This window comes from Thalassophryne amazonica, chromosome 2 (genome assembly GCF_902500255.1).
Source record: "Thalassophryne amazonica chromosome 2, fThaAma1.1, whole genome shotgun sequence".
Taxonomy (NCBI): Eukaryota; Metazoa; Chordata; class Actinopteri; order Batrachoidiformes; family Batrachoididae; genus Thalassophryne; species Thalassophryne amazonica.
The window spans coordinates 115,581,740-115,597,525 of NC_047104.1; the positions used below are offsets into that span (position 1 = coordinate 115,581,740).

General features: G+C 41.2%; 1 protein-coding gene across 1 annotated transcript in view; it reads left to right on the top strand.

Moving 5' to 3' along the window:
• Positions 1-11,275, top strand: part of LOC117529603 (ephrin type-A receptor 6-like) — a 384,313-nt gene extending 373,038 nt beyond the window's left edge. Inside the window, exons 14-20 of the mRNA XM_034192438.1 lie at positions 4,532-4,717; positions 4,831-4,892; positions 4,988-5,197; positions 5,319-5,468; positions 5,587-5,780; positions 6,701-6,850; positions 10,531-11,275. Coding sequence (XP_034048329.1) covers positions 4,532-4,717; positions 4,831-4,892; positions 4,988-5,197; positions 5,319-5,468; positions 5,587-5,780; positions 6,701-6,850; positions 10,531-10,645 — 1,067 coding nt within the window. The 3' untranslated portion in view covers positions 10,646-11,275. The remainder of the gene's footprint in view (positions 1-4,531; positions 4,718-4,830; positions 4,893-4,987; positions 5,198-5,318; positions 5,469-5,586; positions 5,781-6,700; positions 6,851-10,530) is intronic.
• The last annotated feature ends 4,511 nt before the right edge of the window (positions 11,276-15,786 follow it).

The following is a 15,786-nucleotide window of genomic DNA, read 5'->3' on the forward strand; positions in this document are numbered from 1 at the left end:
AACTGTGATGTAAGGGCCAAGCTATGTGCACGCTCGGCTGCATTCATCTCAGACACTGCTGAGGACTATAAAAAGAGCAGATGTGACCTGAGCAGGGCCATCAGAGAGACCAAGAGACAATACAGGCTGAAGCTGGAGTGTTACTACTCTACCTCTGACCCTCGACGCATGTGGGACGGACTCCAACACATCACAGACTCCCCACATAGGAGCAGTGCAGTCACATCCAGCCAAGCCACACTGCCAGATGAGCTGAACAAGTTCTAGGCTTGCTTTGAGACCCAAGATACTGATCAGCAGGGAAGGATGTTGGGCAAGAAGAGCATACAGGACTCATCACTCATGGTAATGTTGGCAGACGTGCGCAGGGTTCTGAGCAAAACAAATCCACAGAAAGCAGCTGGTCCAGATGACTGTGACTGTGCACTCAGGCTTTGCTCATCAGAGCTAGCTGATGTATTTTCTGATATATTCAATCTGTCCCTTGCACAAACTTCTGTATCCACCTGTTTTAAGTCCACCACTATAGTGCCCGTCCCCAAGAGAAGCACTGTCACCTGCTTAAATGACTATCATCGCATAGCACTCACTCCAATCATAATGACGTTCTTGGAAAGGATAATCATGACCCACATTAAAAACACCATCCCAGACATCCTTTGACGCCCTACAGTTTGTGTATTGCCAGAACAAATCCACTGACGATGCAGTTACCACTGCTGTCCACACAGCCCTCATGCACTTAGAGGGCAGGGACACATATATCAGAATGCTGTTCATTGACTACAGCTCAGCATTCAACACAGTCATGCCCCACAAACTCACAGATAAGCTCCTCACACTCAGACTGCCACCCTTCCTTTGTAACTGGGTGCTGAATTTTGTAACAGGAAGACCCCAGTCAGTTAAGATTCATAACCACACATTTTGCATAAGAATTGTGAGCATGGGGGCTCCCCAGGGCTGTGTGCCGAGCCCCCTGCTCTACATACTCCTCACGTATGACTGTGTAGCCTCCCAGAATAACATCAGCATCATTAAATTTGTGGCTGACACTACAGTCATCGGTCTTATCACTGGTGGGTTCTGAGACGTGGCAGATCTGGTAGCCTGGTGTCATGACAATAATTTTACCTCAGTGCAGACAAGAACAAAGAGATGGTTATTGATCCAAGGAGGAGTGGGGAGCTGCGCACACCACTTACATTAATGAGACAGAGGTGGAGAGGATGAACACCTTCAAATTCCTCAGCACTCACATTAGAGATGATCTCACCTGGTCTTACAACACCCAACAGATCATCAAGAAGTCCCAACAGAGACTGTACTTCTTGAGAAGACTGAGGAAATTTGGGATCTCAGCAAGTTCTACAGGTGTACAATTGAGAGTGTCCTCACCACTGTCATCACAGTCTGGTACGGTAATTGCATGATACCAGGGTGTAATGGTAGTCTGGTATGGTGACAAGACAGGAAGGCTCTCCAGCGTGTGATTAAGACCCCACAGTACATCTCTGGAGCAGCCTTTCCCTCACTGCAGGACATTTACCAAACCAGAGTCCTACGTAGGACACACAACCTCATAAGGGACAGTACACACCCCCAACACTCACTCTTCACACTCCTACCATCAGGCAGACACCACAAGAGTCTGAAGTCCAGGGCCCGTATGCACGAAGCATCTCAGTCTTCTCAAAGAGCTCCAAACTTAGCCTAAAATTTCCTGGCAAGGAATCTTAGCTTAAGAGTGAGCCAGGAGGTGTCTGATAGCAAGTCTGAGCAAGAAGGAGACTGAAACTCAGATAAAACTGAAGTTATTGTACTTGGCCCCACAAATCTTAGAAACATGGTGTCTAACCAGATCCTTACTCTGGATGGCATTGCCCTGGCCTCTAGTAATACTGTGAGAAATCTTGGAGTCATTTTTGATCAGGATATGTCATTCAAAGCGCATATTAAACAAATATGTAGGACTGCTTTTTTGCATTTACGCAATATCTCTAAAATCAGAAAGGTCTTGTCTCAGAGTGATGCTGAAAAACTAATTCATGCATTTATTTCCTCTAGGCTGGACTATTGTAATTCATTATTATCAGGTTGTCCTACAAGTTCCCTAAAAAGCCTTCAGTTAATTCAAAATGCTGCAGCTAGAGTACTGACGGGGACTAGAAGGAGAGAGCATATCTCACCCATATTGGCCTCTCTTCATTGGCTTCCTGTTAATTCTAGAATAGAATTTAAAATTCTTCTTCTTACTTATAAAGTTTTGAATAATCAGGTCCCATCTTATCTTAGGGACCTCGTAGTACCATATCACCCCAATAGAGCGCTTCGCTCTCAGACTGCAGGCTTACTTGTAGTTCCTAGGGTTTGTAAGAGTAGAATGGGAGGCAGAGCCTTCAGCTTTCAGGCTCCTCTCCTGTGGAACCAGCTCCCAATTCAGATCAGGGAGACAGACACCCTCTCTACTTTTAAGATTAGGCTTAAAACTTTCCTTTTTGCTAAAGCTTATAGTTAGGGCTGGATCGGGTGACCCTGAACCATCCCTTAGTTATGCTGCTATAGACGTAGACTGCTGGGGGGTTCCCATGATGCACTGTTTCTTTCTCTTTTTGCTCTGTATGCACCACTCTGCATTTAATCATTAGTGATCGATCTCTGCTCCCCTCCACAACATGTCTTTTTCCTGGTTCTCTCCCTCAGCCCCAACCAGTCCCAGCAGAAGACTGCCCCTCACTGAGCCTGGTTCTGCTGGAGGTTTCTTCCTGTTAAAAGGGAGTTTTTCCTTCCCACTGTAGCCAAGTGCTTGCTCACAGGGGGTCGTTTTGACCGTTGGGGTTTTACATAATTATTGTATGGCCTTGCCTTACAATATAAAGCGCCTTGGGGCAACTGTTTGTTGTGATTTGGCGCTATATAAAAAAAAATTGATTGATTGATTGAAACTCCTATCGTAGGAAGGAGGCAGAGTCGACCCCATTGCTAGGTATGACGTGGTCCCGTAAGAGCTGTGATTGGTTATCGCAGAAAGGGGAAGGGGAAATAAGAAAACAAATGCACTCTGCGCTCCTACATATGAATGAATAGTAAAATTAACCAGTCATATAACTGCATTAAGAAATGCATAATCATGAAAATAATTTAATGTCATGACGATGATACTCAGCAAAATGAAATTGGAGTGATCGCCGGGCCAGTCGCTAAACCTGTAAATTCTTGTGCCGCAATGCATTATGGGAGTTCTGGATTTTAGGGTTTAAAATGTTGCTATTGTGGTTCATGTTAATTTAAAAAATGTTGTTAGTGTTGTTGATTTATTGTGTTTTTGTAGTTTGGAAGTCAGACTCTCTAACCAGAAAGCTAAAACCCAGGGCTCTGGCCTTGTGAGCAGAGAATCCTTTTGAGCTGTTGGGAGTGAGGTTTACTAACTACATATTTTTAACTACATACAGCGACACCTGCTGGTCTCCATTACATAAACTCAAATAAAATGAGTGAATGGAATGCACTGGAAATACATCACAAACAATTAAATGCCCCAAAACGTTAAATGCACTTAAAGGAACTGAGTTGTTATGACAACAATTCATTTTGACTTGGTTTAATTAATGGAAATGAGTGAGTATAACTTTTTCAAAGTTTGAGTTACATTAACTTAATTATTGAGGAGTGTTCGGTTTAACAGTGCATCCGTCAGTTGCTGAACAATTCAGATCGCTCCAGTTTGCTCCTCAAAATCCACAGCAGAAGAACTTTGTGACTGCATGCTTCATTGGGCTCTGTGCCATGGAGTGGCGCAGAGAGAAGGAGGAGACAGAGAGAGCCAGATATGTGGCTTCACATGGCTCTCGCCTCGCTCGTTTTCCCAAACAACAGCCACAGCAGCAGGTGGAACACCTGCAGGAGCGCGCTGAGGAGCATTGGAAAGAAACTTTTAGCTGACTTGGCATCACTGTCCTTCTTCAGCATATTGCAGCAATGAAACTGAATGTGGTGCTACAGGGTTTAATTGTGCACATGTCAGAGAAGAACGCTGTCACGCTCTATTAAGGATCATTACTAATCAAGACAGATCAACACGCTCAGTTGCGACCTCCATGACATGAGGCTTAATGAGGGTGGTGCGTGACATTCGTGGAAGATTTTTTGACAGCCAAAAACATGCTCCAGGAATATCACATAACACGCACTATTAAGAAACCTATTCAGATGCATTAAGTCACGTTAAGAATGTCAGGAATGTGCCAAGAATGACGCAAATATGACATTCGTGATGTGTCTTGCCTATGTGTAAATGCAGCATTAGATTTTTAAAAAGCCACAAGAGGAATTTTCTGAGACTTTTAGTATGTGATTCTACACATTTTTCTGGAACTAGGCAAAAAAACTGAGCTTGTTCAACAAAATTTACATTTTTAGCTAATGCTCTTGGAGCACTGGGAGCGTGCACATCCTCTGCACTGCACCCAATGACAAAATAAACCAGCGCAGCCTCTTGAGTTATTTTATCTTCACATTCTGCATCTTGCAGGTGAGTTTGGAGAAGTCTGCAGTGGCCGTTTGCGAATACCTGGGAAGACTGACATCAGCGTGGCAATAAAGACACTTAAAGGTGGATATATAGAACAACAGAGGAAAGATTTCTTACGTGAGGCATCAATCATGGGGCAGTTCAACAACCCGAACATCATCAGGCTGGAGGGAGTGGTCACAAAAAGTAAGATAGTGTGTATGCGCTTACACAGAAATATTTTCTCATGCTTCTCCATTTGTCTAAAAGCATTTTTTCTCAGTACTCTGCTCATTTGATGTGTTATCACTCTTTCTCAGGCAGACCAGTAATGATAGTGGTTGAATACATGGAGAACGGAGCACTCGACTCCTTCCTTCGGGTAAGAAACGGCATATTTTAAAATGTACACTTATTTACATAAAAAAAAAATCAACATTACATCTACTCTGTTTCTCTGTTCCACAACTTCATCAGACACGTGACGGTCAATTCACAGTGATCCAGCTGGTTGGCATGCTGCGAGGCATTGCTGTCGGGATGACTCACCTCTCAGACATGGGTTACGTTCACAGAGACCTTGCAGCTCGCAACATCTTGGTGGATGAGAATTTAGTCTGTAAGGTGTCTGACTTTGGCATGTCCAGGGTGTTAGAAGCTGACACAGAGGCAGCCTATGCCACCACAGTGAGTGTGCGTGCAACCACTTTCCCCATAATACATTGCATGTGATGTAACTGCTCATTAAAATTTGTGAATGTCATTTCAAGAAGCTCTGTTGTTGTTGATTTATTTTATTTTGGCTCAGGGGGGGAAGATACCAATACGCTGGACAGCACCAGAAGCTATCACTTATGGCAAGTTTTCCTCTGCCAGTGATGTGTGGAGTTATGGCATCGTCATGTGGGAAGTCATGTCATATGGCGAGAGGCCCTACTGGGAGATGTCCAATCAAGACGTAAGCTGTTGGTCACATGAGCACTTTGTGTCATTTTAATGTCATGATATCCACCTATGGTAGTTTACAGATTGAACAACCAACCTGACAAAATATCTGCTTCCTCATATGATCTCAGGTGATATTATCGATTGAGGAGGGCTATCGTCTGCCGGCACCGATGGGCTGCCCTGTCATTCTGCACCAGCTGATGCTGCACTGCTGGCAAAAGGAGACGAGTCAGCGTCCATGCTTCAACAATGTGCTCTCTTTCCTGGACAAACTCATACTTAATCCTAGTAGTCTGCTCACTCTGGCCAATGATGTGCAGAGGTAACATTAAGTGCAGACTGACACAAACACTGATTACCCCCGCAAACGAAGTTAGAGGAGGTAATGATATTGCCAACGTTTTTTGTCTGTTTGTGAACAGCCTGGAGCCCACAATTTTGCATATATCATTATGACATTTTTACTGAAGATTTATATCCCGATAAGCAAGAAGAGATTCAATGTTCAAGGTCATGAGTCAAAGGACAAAGGAAAATTGGAAAAACTGCTGTCTTTAACATTGAACAAAATTTTTTAAATCATAACTCTGTCAAGAAAGACCAAATTTCTTTCATATTTGGAAGTGTTATGTAGGATGGGATCCTTTATCAACTGACAAAGTTTGATCCTGATCTGATCCAGATTACAGATTTTGTGGCCATTTAAATTTTACATTGAAAACCCCATTTAATGTTTTACATTATATCTTAATCAAACATGCCCCATTCACTCTCATATTTGAAAGTGAGGTGCAGACTGACACTTACTAAGCAGACTGGCACTTACCCATCCAGGGTGTACCCTGCCTCTTGCCCTTAAGTAGGATAAGCAGGTTTAGAAAATGGATGGATGGATGGGTGGAAAGTTGAAACTGCTACCTTGACGTCATCATATCACAGATCAGTTCTGATATGGATCTGGAGCCACATCTGCAAAAACACTTTCGAGTTATTAACCATTTAGTGATCAAAGCAGTTTTCATTTTTGACCCTATCTACCCAGCACAAAGAAGCACAAAATGCATCATAAGCATCATCCCTAGTTTCTACTCAACAGTTTCACAGATATCATCCATATTAAAACTGAAAACAACAACAACACAAAGTGAACCCATGTGCTTTCGCCTATGATTTAGAGGCTACATACACTCAACAATATCCTGATGTGTCTCTTATAACTGTCATTGTTGTTTGTCATTTCAGTTGCCCTGACTCACCAGAGGAAATGTCAGACTACCCTCTCTTCATCTCCATCGGCGACTGGCTCGACTCTATCAAAATGAGCCAATATAAGAACAACTTTCTTGCAGCAGGCTACACAACATTGGATTCTATTTCAACCATGAGTTTAGAGTGAGTGAAGTCAGATATTCTGGAGTACAGCAAACAGAGAAACATGAAAAAAGTCAACAAAGTGGTAGGAGTAGATCAAACACTTCACAACGAACACATTTGCATCATGTATCTTGTAGATCTAAAGTGCCACTGTCCATAAGTAATTGGACAGTGGCACTGTTTTTGTGATTTTGCTTCTGTAAACCACAAGACGAGTTGAAAGGAGAGAGTTGAAAGCTCACTGAAAGATGTCCCTACTCTTCCAAATTAACTGCTTACATAGATAAGCAGTTATAAAATAACTGTAATAGTTTTGCTAACGAAGTCAATATTTTATGATGCATGAATTAAAATCAAAAACCAAGTTATGTTCCCTTGAAGAGTTTTTTTTCCTTCATGCACTTTAAAATTTTCTTTGAATCCCTCCAAACAGTTTAGGTGGAGATCTTCTTTAAATTACTCATTGGTCAGAAGGATAGACAGATGGACAAGGAAAATCTCATACCCCCCCAAAGTTTTTGTTTTGGGGGTGGGGGAGTAATATGAAACAATCCAGATGTGTTTGTAGTGTTGAAGCTCAGCTTTAATTGAAGGGGTTAAACAAAAATATCATATTAACCATGCATAGAGGGTGCCCTCTACCCACAGTGGGGGACCTTCATGGCTCTTACTGTCTCAAGAGAACCAACACCATCCAAAAGGACTCATCCCACCCTGGCCACTCTCTGCTTGAGCTACTGCCATCAGGCAGACGGTACAGGGCCATTAAAGCAAGTGCAAATAGACTGAAAAACAGTTTCTACCCAACTGCTGTTAGAGCTTTGAATGCCACTGGAACCAAATAGCCATGTCACAGGCCACACTTGAAATGAGTGCAGTATCTGTTTTTATTATATGGCTGTGATGCTACGCGTGCTTTGATTGGCTGATTACCGATCGGATATTTTCCCATATCTGGACCGGTTTCCATGACAATACACACAACGTGTATTTTCATTGCAAACCAGGAAGCATGATTAGAAAAACAAAGTCGGACATGAACGTACTCCATAAATATCTAAACAGCGTCTGAAAAAGCACACAGATTGAAAGTTTACCAGCTAACGACCAGACCATCTGTTAGCAAGTTCTACATGGAGGTGAAGCGAACAGGTCAGACTACGAGCCATCAACAGCTTTTATATTCAGGCAACACTGTAAGTTTGCGTGTTTATATATATAATAGCCATATAGTAATAAACAAATTATTAACCTCACTTGCTCGATCTGTACAGGGATATCAGACCTCACAGTCAATTAATAATCCTTTTATGTGCAATATCTGCTGCCACTGAAATAGCCACAGTTTTGTGCATAGTTTTCTGTTTTATTATATGTAATCTCCTTCTTTTCTTCCCCAGGCCATTCAACTCTGCATGTGGTTTACTCAGGTTTATATTTGCACTGAAAGGCTTGCACCTTACCTTTCATTGTACCTGTAATAATGACAATAAAGAATCTATATTTGTATTAACCAACCAAGATTTACAGGTATTTTTATACATAGTCCATGTTTTTTTTTTTTTTTTTTCAGAAGTTGTAGCTAAGTAAACTAAATATACATAGTGGTTGTAGTTAAATCATCACTTTTATGTTTTATGTTTTCTTGAAACATATCAGGGATGAATAAATGGCTGCAATTCCAAAATGGTTAATGCAATGTATTTTGTTAAACCCCTTGGATTAAAGCTGAAAGTCTACACTACAAGCACACCTTGAATTATTCCTTTAAACTTCACTAAGGTGGTGTACAGAAGCAAAGTTACAAAAATTGTTATTGTCCAAATACCTATGGACCTGACTTTACTTGCAGGGAAGTCGAGGCCTAAATGTTAGAGAAGCAAGCTTGTTACCAGAAGGCCATAGATTAACCGGGAACAATTTCATTGAGGTCCTTAATCCCCGATTTGTTCCCAATGTATCATCATGTACAACAGTTCCTGGATATCAAGCATGCGTTTGAATGGCTGAATGTGACGTGGTTTGAACAACTGTTTCACACGGAAAAGAATTACATGCATAGTATTTATCCCTCTTTCACAATTGAAAAATAATGGGGTTTCATGTAAATAATCCTTATCCACAGTTACATGTCTGTGTGTCGTGCAGATTCTTGCGCAGTCTTGCATTAGTCAAGACAGAATTCATGAAAAGTGGCTTTATAAAAGCTTAACCAGCATTGTTTTTAACTTGTTCAAATGGTTCAGTTCATGGAAAAAATAGGATACCAAGCTAACCTTTTTATTCTTAGCTTCTAAATGGACAAGAAACATACACGGTAGATAAACAACAAATTTTTAGTAAAACATTCAACATTTCTATGTATTTTCCCAAATAACATCATGACAAAATCATATTACTCTTAAAATGTTGAGTAAACACAATGAATGTCTTAATTTGTCACTTCTACATGTTCTATGCCATTTCATTAAGAAGTTATAACTGATGTTTGGAATTTATTGATTTAACGGTGGTTGCAAAATATGACGTATGAGGAACAAACTAGTAACAAACGGTGCACATTCTAAAGTCCAAGTTATGTTTTTTAAATCATGACCAACACATAAATGACCATTTGACCAAAAGACAAATTAGACAAAAATAAGAATTAAAGACAAATATTCACCATCCACAGAATACCAACATGCATGTTTGCACATATTTTATGTGTTGTCATTCAAACATTGATCATATCCTGCTGCTTTTGCTTTTCTTAAACATGATAAACTTGATATGTGGAAACATTATTAAATAATATTCAAAACTGAAACAGCAATATAAAATCACATTGCACATGCTGGACAACATCATTACCAAAGGGCATTGGTTGAAACACTGAGATACTATGAAATTTTGCCTACTTAGGGATACATTTCTAAGTGTGTTTTTCCAATGAAAATTTTTAAACTTGAGCTTGGTATCTATTTTTACAAGATTCCATCCAAAAAGAGTGGATACCAACTTCTACTCAAAAATGCCGCTTCCTGAAAAAAATGGTGGTATGTTGTCTAGTCTATGTACATGAGCTGAAGGACAATGGGCCCATGGGGCTCCACATTTTTCAAGATAAAAGTATTGTGGTGATGAATAAGACGTTGGAAACAGTGATACACAACAAATGCCTGACTAACAAGAACAGGTGTTGAAAAAAAAAACACCAGAACAGGTGTTGTTGTGTACAAACTCAATATATATCTGTCACATTACTTTCCATGCACATTTTTCACACATTGAAATAAAAGATTCAAGATTTCTTCACACAAAAGGCTCATTTCTCTTGAATGTTCACACAAATTAGTCAAATTTATCTTGATAACTCATCAAAATGGCAGGTGTGGCATATCAAGATGCTGAATAAACGTGATTATTGCACACATGTCCACAGGAGTGGCCCCAATGAAAGGAGGCGCTCTCATAATATCATCATGTACTTAACATAAGCTAATGCAAACACTGGTTCTATCATAAGGTTGCACATTATACCAGAGCAAAGTCTGAAATCCTGAGTTAAACAGTTGTAGCATCACATTATTCCATACAGATATCTATTGCAAGTTACAGTCAAGTAGTTACTTTGCATTCATTATATGTCCGGGTTTGGTTTAGAGTGCCTGAGTGAATTCTTGAACTAAATCTTTTAATCTTTTTCTACCCTGCAGCGATATCAGGCGTATTGGGGTCTGTTTGATTGGCCACCAGAGGAGAATCATAAGCAGCATACAGTCTCTTCGCTTGCAGTTTCACCACATCCAACAGAGTGGCTTTCAAGTGTGAAGGCATTGCACAGGCAGAGTGGGTGGAACCAAAGCAAAGTTCCTCTGCATCATCATCCAGTTAATTGCACAAACATCAGACTGTTCGCTGTAGCAGCTATAACACCTTGCTCGTATGAGAGCACTTAGCCACATTGATCATCTACTAGATCTTCATCAATACAGCCTCCACAACAACTAACCTCTGTCAGCATCGGCCAAATGTGGTCTCTTTATTATCTCAGCAAATATTAGCATTCACTTGAATTTTGACTCGTTTTCTCTAGTGTCTATTCAAGTGTTCACCAATACCTCTTATCTTTCCAAATGACAATCCAATGATCTCTATTGACTTTGAATGGTCTAACGTCTGATACCTCATGACCAGAGATGATGTGGATGTGATATATGGTAAAGTAATGTAAGATATAATATGTGATTTTAACAGTAGTTTTCCTGCTGGTTTATGAAATAATTCTATAGAAATACACACTGAAAGATTATGGAACTGAAGACCACTGAATGTCAAAAGATTTTATAGAAATGTATGTGCTCTTTCTTCATGATATTGGAGTGTCTTGTATAAAGTCTTGTGAAAGGTGTATGATTTATTCAGTATGTTTGTTCATTAATAAACAGCCCTATTTTAATATGCTTGGTAGTTTTCTTACTTACTTTAAAAGCTTCAGGCCAAAACATTAATATCTTGTCAAAGCAGGCAGGTTTAAACTTTAATTCCTAATGCATAATAACACACAAAGCTATCCACAGATACACAGTTACACCCAAGCATGGTTTTCAAACAGGAAGGAATTTTAGGTAACTTGGCTATTCAGATGCTTCCGTCATATAAGTGTGTTAAAGAGCCTTACAGAACAATTGCAAATGGCATGCATGTTTTATGAATAACATACAGTTGTGGCCAGATGTTTATATACACTTCTCATGGGCATGAATGTCATGATAATTTTGGGCTTTTAATTATGTCTTTGAATTGTCCTTTTGCCAGGTTGGAATGATTGTACAGCATATATCAGTAATGACTTAAAAAAAAAAAACAGGAATTTGTTGCGCAAGTTTTAATTTCACATTTTGGATTTTTAATTTCTATTTTTGTATCTTCTCTAATCCACACAGGCTCAAAACTATACATACAGTCAAGTTACTTTGCATCCGTTTTTAGTTTATAGTGCCTGGGTGAATTCTTGAACTAAAATTAAGCTTTTCAACACCCCACTAATATTTGGTTAAATGTCCCTTAGCAAAGTGTACCTTGACAAGACACCTTTGGTAGCCATCAACAAGCTTCTGGCATACTTCCTGCTAGATATTTGACCACTCTTCTTGACAGAATTGGTATAGTTCATTAAATTGGTTGGTTTCCTGGCACAGACCCCGCTTTATAGCATAGTCCACAAATTTTCAATAGGGTTGAGCATGGGGCTTTGGGAAGACCATGTTAGCCTGCTTTATCCGACTCACAACTAGTTCTTATATTTGTTTGGGGTCATTGTCTTGTTGGAACACTCATTTGTGTCTAAATTTCAACCATCCAGCTGTTGATTTGAGGTGATGTTGACGAATTTGGAGGTGGTCCTCCTTCATCATTATTCCATACAGTTTGTGCAATGCACTAGTACCATTGGCAACAAAAAAGTCGCAGAGCATGATGCTGCTACCACCATGCTTGACAGTTTGTACAATGTTCTTAAGTTTGAAAGCCTCACATTTACTCCTCCAAACATAATTCTTGTCATTGTGGCCAAATAGGTCACCGCAGTCTTGTTTGAGGGCGGGCACAAAAGGGGTAAAATATGACGTAATTTCTCTATTTACGGGGGAAAAAAACCACAGCATTTTCAATAGGTTTTTTGGCAAATCACATGCAAACAAAGTGAAAATGCAAAGAAAAGTGACAATGCAGTTGGGAAAGTGGACATGTATTGTGGTTTGTTTATGACCCAGAGCACAAACGTGTCGAGGCAGTTTTGCAGGCAAGAGAATGTAGCCACTCTGGTTACCTGTGTAGGCTAACACCGACACGACGTCTCCCTTCTGCCTCGTCTTTTCTTCTCCATTGGGAACCGAAAAAAAAATACTTTTAACATCTACTTGGGTAATTGCAGCCAAAAACAAAACAGTACACCATTTTCCCATGTGAATTTATGTTGTGTATATATTGCACAATGAAGCGGAGGTCCCTGTAAGTGGTCAAATCCTGCGATATCACACAAGGTTCAAACGACTGTGGTGCCCTATAGTTCAATCTTTGCCTTGTCTAACCATACAACTTTTCTCCAGAAGGCAGCTGGCTTGTCCATGTGGGCAGCTGCAGAGTTTGAAGTTGTCAGCTTTAGAGCAGTGGCTTCTTTCTTGTGTGCTACACTCTCAATCTATGGAAACCTCGTTTCACTGTGGACAGTGATGCTGGTGTTCCAGCAGTCTGCAGTTCATGCCAAGCCTGTTCATGGGTTGTTCCTGGATGTGGCACCATGTGGCACCACTGCATGTTCCAAGACCTGCTGTTGGAACATTTCCTCCTAAGGAAACCCATTTTGGCTGTTTGTACCCGTGATCAAGTTCTTTCGGTCATGACCCAACCTTCATGTCCATAGGTGAGAGTAGGAACAAAGATTGACCAGTAGATCGAGAGCTTCACCTTTTGGCTCAGCTCCCTATTCGTCACAACAGTACGCTAGACCGAATGCAACACCGTTCCTGCTGTGCCAATTCTCCGACAAATCTCACTCTCCATTGTCCCCTCACTCGTGAACAGACCCTGAGATACTTGAACTCCTTCACTTGGGGCAAGACCGCATTCCGTACCCAGAGTAGGCAATCCATTGGTTTCCTGCTGAGAGCCATGGCCTCAGATTTAGAGGTGCTGATCCTCATCCCAGCCACTTCACACTCAGCTGCAAATCAAGTGTGAGTGTTGGAGGTTACAGGCCAATGAAGCCAACAGGACCACATCATCTGCAAAAAGCAGTGATGAGACCCTGAGCCCACCAAACTGGAAGTCCTCCTCCCCCCGACTACGCCTCGATATCCTGTCCATGAATATTACAAACAGGATTGGTAACAAGGTGCAGCCCTGGCGGAGGCCAACCCCCACCGGAAATGAGTCCAACTTACTGCCAAGCACCCGAACACAGCTCTCACTTTGTGAGGACAGAGATTGGATGGCCCTGAGAAGGGGCCCCCTCACTCCATACTCCGGCAGCACCTCCCACAGTATCTCCTGGGGTACCCGATTATACACCTTCTTCAACTCCACAAAACTCATGTAGACTGGATGGGCATACTCCCATGCACCCTCCAGGATCCTTGTGAGATCCTTTTTTTTTTTTTTTTAGCACTGTTGTCGTGCGTTACCTGTGCTGCTCCACAGCCTGTCCAGTGGATTTTTATTTTATTTTTTAGCACTGTTGTCGTGCGTTACCTGTGCTGCTCCACAGCCTGTCCAGTGGATTTTTATTTTATTTTTTACCACTGTTGTCGTGCGTTACCTGTGCTGCTCCACAGCCTGTCCAGTGGATTTTTATTTTTATTTTATTTTATTTTTTAGCACTGTTGTTGTGCGTTACCTGTGCTGCTCCACAGCCTGTCTAGTGGATTTTTATTTTGTTTTAGCACTGTTGTCGTGCGTTGCCTGTGCTGCTCCACAGCCTGTCCAGTGGATTTTTATTTAGCGCTGTTGTCGTGCGTTACCTGTGCTGCTCCACAGCCTGTCTAGTGGATTTTTATTTTGTTTTAGCACTGTTGTCGTGCGTTGCCTGTGCTGCTCCACAGCCTGTCCAGTGGATTTTGATTTTGATTTTATTTTTTTGGGCGCTGTTGTCGTGCGTTACCTGTGCTGCTCCACAGCCTGTCTAGTGGATTTTTATTTTATTTTTTACCACTGTTGTCGTGTGTTACCTGTGCTGCTCCGCAGCCTGTCCAGTGGATTTTTATTTTATTATTTTATTTTATTTATTTATTTATTTATTTATTTTTTTGCACTGTTGTCGTGCGTTACCTGTGCTGCTCCACAGCCTGTCCAGTGGATTTTTATTTTATTTTTTAGCACTGTTGTCGTGCGTTACCTGTGCTGCTCCACAGCCTGTCCAGTGGATTTTTATTTTATTTTTTAGCACTGTTGTCGTGCGTTACCTGTGCTGCTCCACAGCCTGTCCAGTGGATTTTGATTTTTATTTTATTTTTTTGGGCGCTGTTGTCGTGCGTTGCCTGTGCTGCTCCACAGCCTGTCCAGTGGATTTTTATTTTTATTTTATTTTATTTTTTAGCACTGTTGTCGTGCGTTACCTGTGCTGCTCCACAGCCTGTCCAGTGGATTTTTATTTTATTTTTTAGCACTGTTGTCGTGCGTTACCTGTGCTGCTCCACAGCCTGTCCAGTGGATTTTGCTTTTTATTTTATTTTTTTGGGCGCTGTTGTCGTGCGTTACCTGTGCTGCTCCACAGCCTGTCCAGTGGATTTTGATTTTGATTTTATTTTTTTGGGCGCTGTTGTCGTGTGTTACCTGTGCTGCTCCACAGCCTGTCCAGTGGATTTTTATTTTGTTTTAGCACTGTTGTTGTGCGTTACCTGTGCTGCTCCACAGCCTGTCTAGTGGATTTCTATTTTGTTTTAGCACTGTTGTTGTGCGTTACCTGTGCTGCTCCACAGCCTGTCTAGTGGATTTTTATTTTGTTTTAGCACTGTTGTTGTGCGTTACCTGTGCTGCTCCACAGCCTGTCTAGTGGATTTCTATTTTGTTTTAGCACTGTTGTCGTGCGTTACCTGTGCTGCTCCACAGCCTGTCTAGTGGATTTTTATTTTGTTTTAGCACTGTTGTCGTGCGTTGCCTGTGCTGCTCCACAGCCTGTCCAGTGGATTTTTATTTTTATTTTATTTTATTTTTTAGCACTGTTGTTGTGCGTTACCTGTGCTGCTCCACAGCCTGTCCAGTGGATTTTTATTTTTATTTTATTTTATTTTTTAGCACTGTTGTTGTGCGTTACCTGTGCTGCTCCACAGCCTGTCTAGTGGATTTTTATTTTATTTTAGCACTGTTGTTGTGCGTTACCTGTGCTGCTCCACAGCCTGTCTAGTGGATTTTTATTTTGTTTTAGCACTGTTGTCGTGCGTTGCCTGTGCTGCTCCACAGCCTGTCCAGTGGAT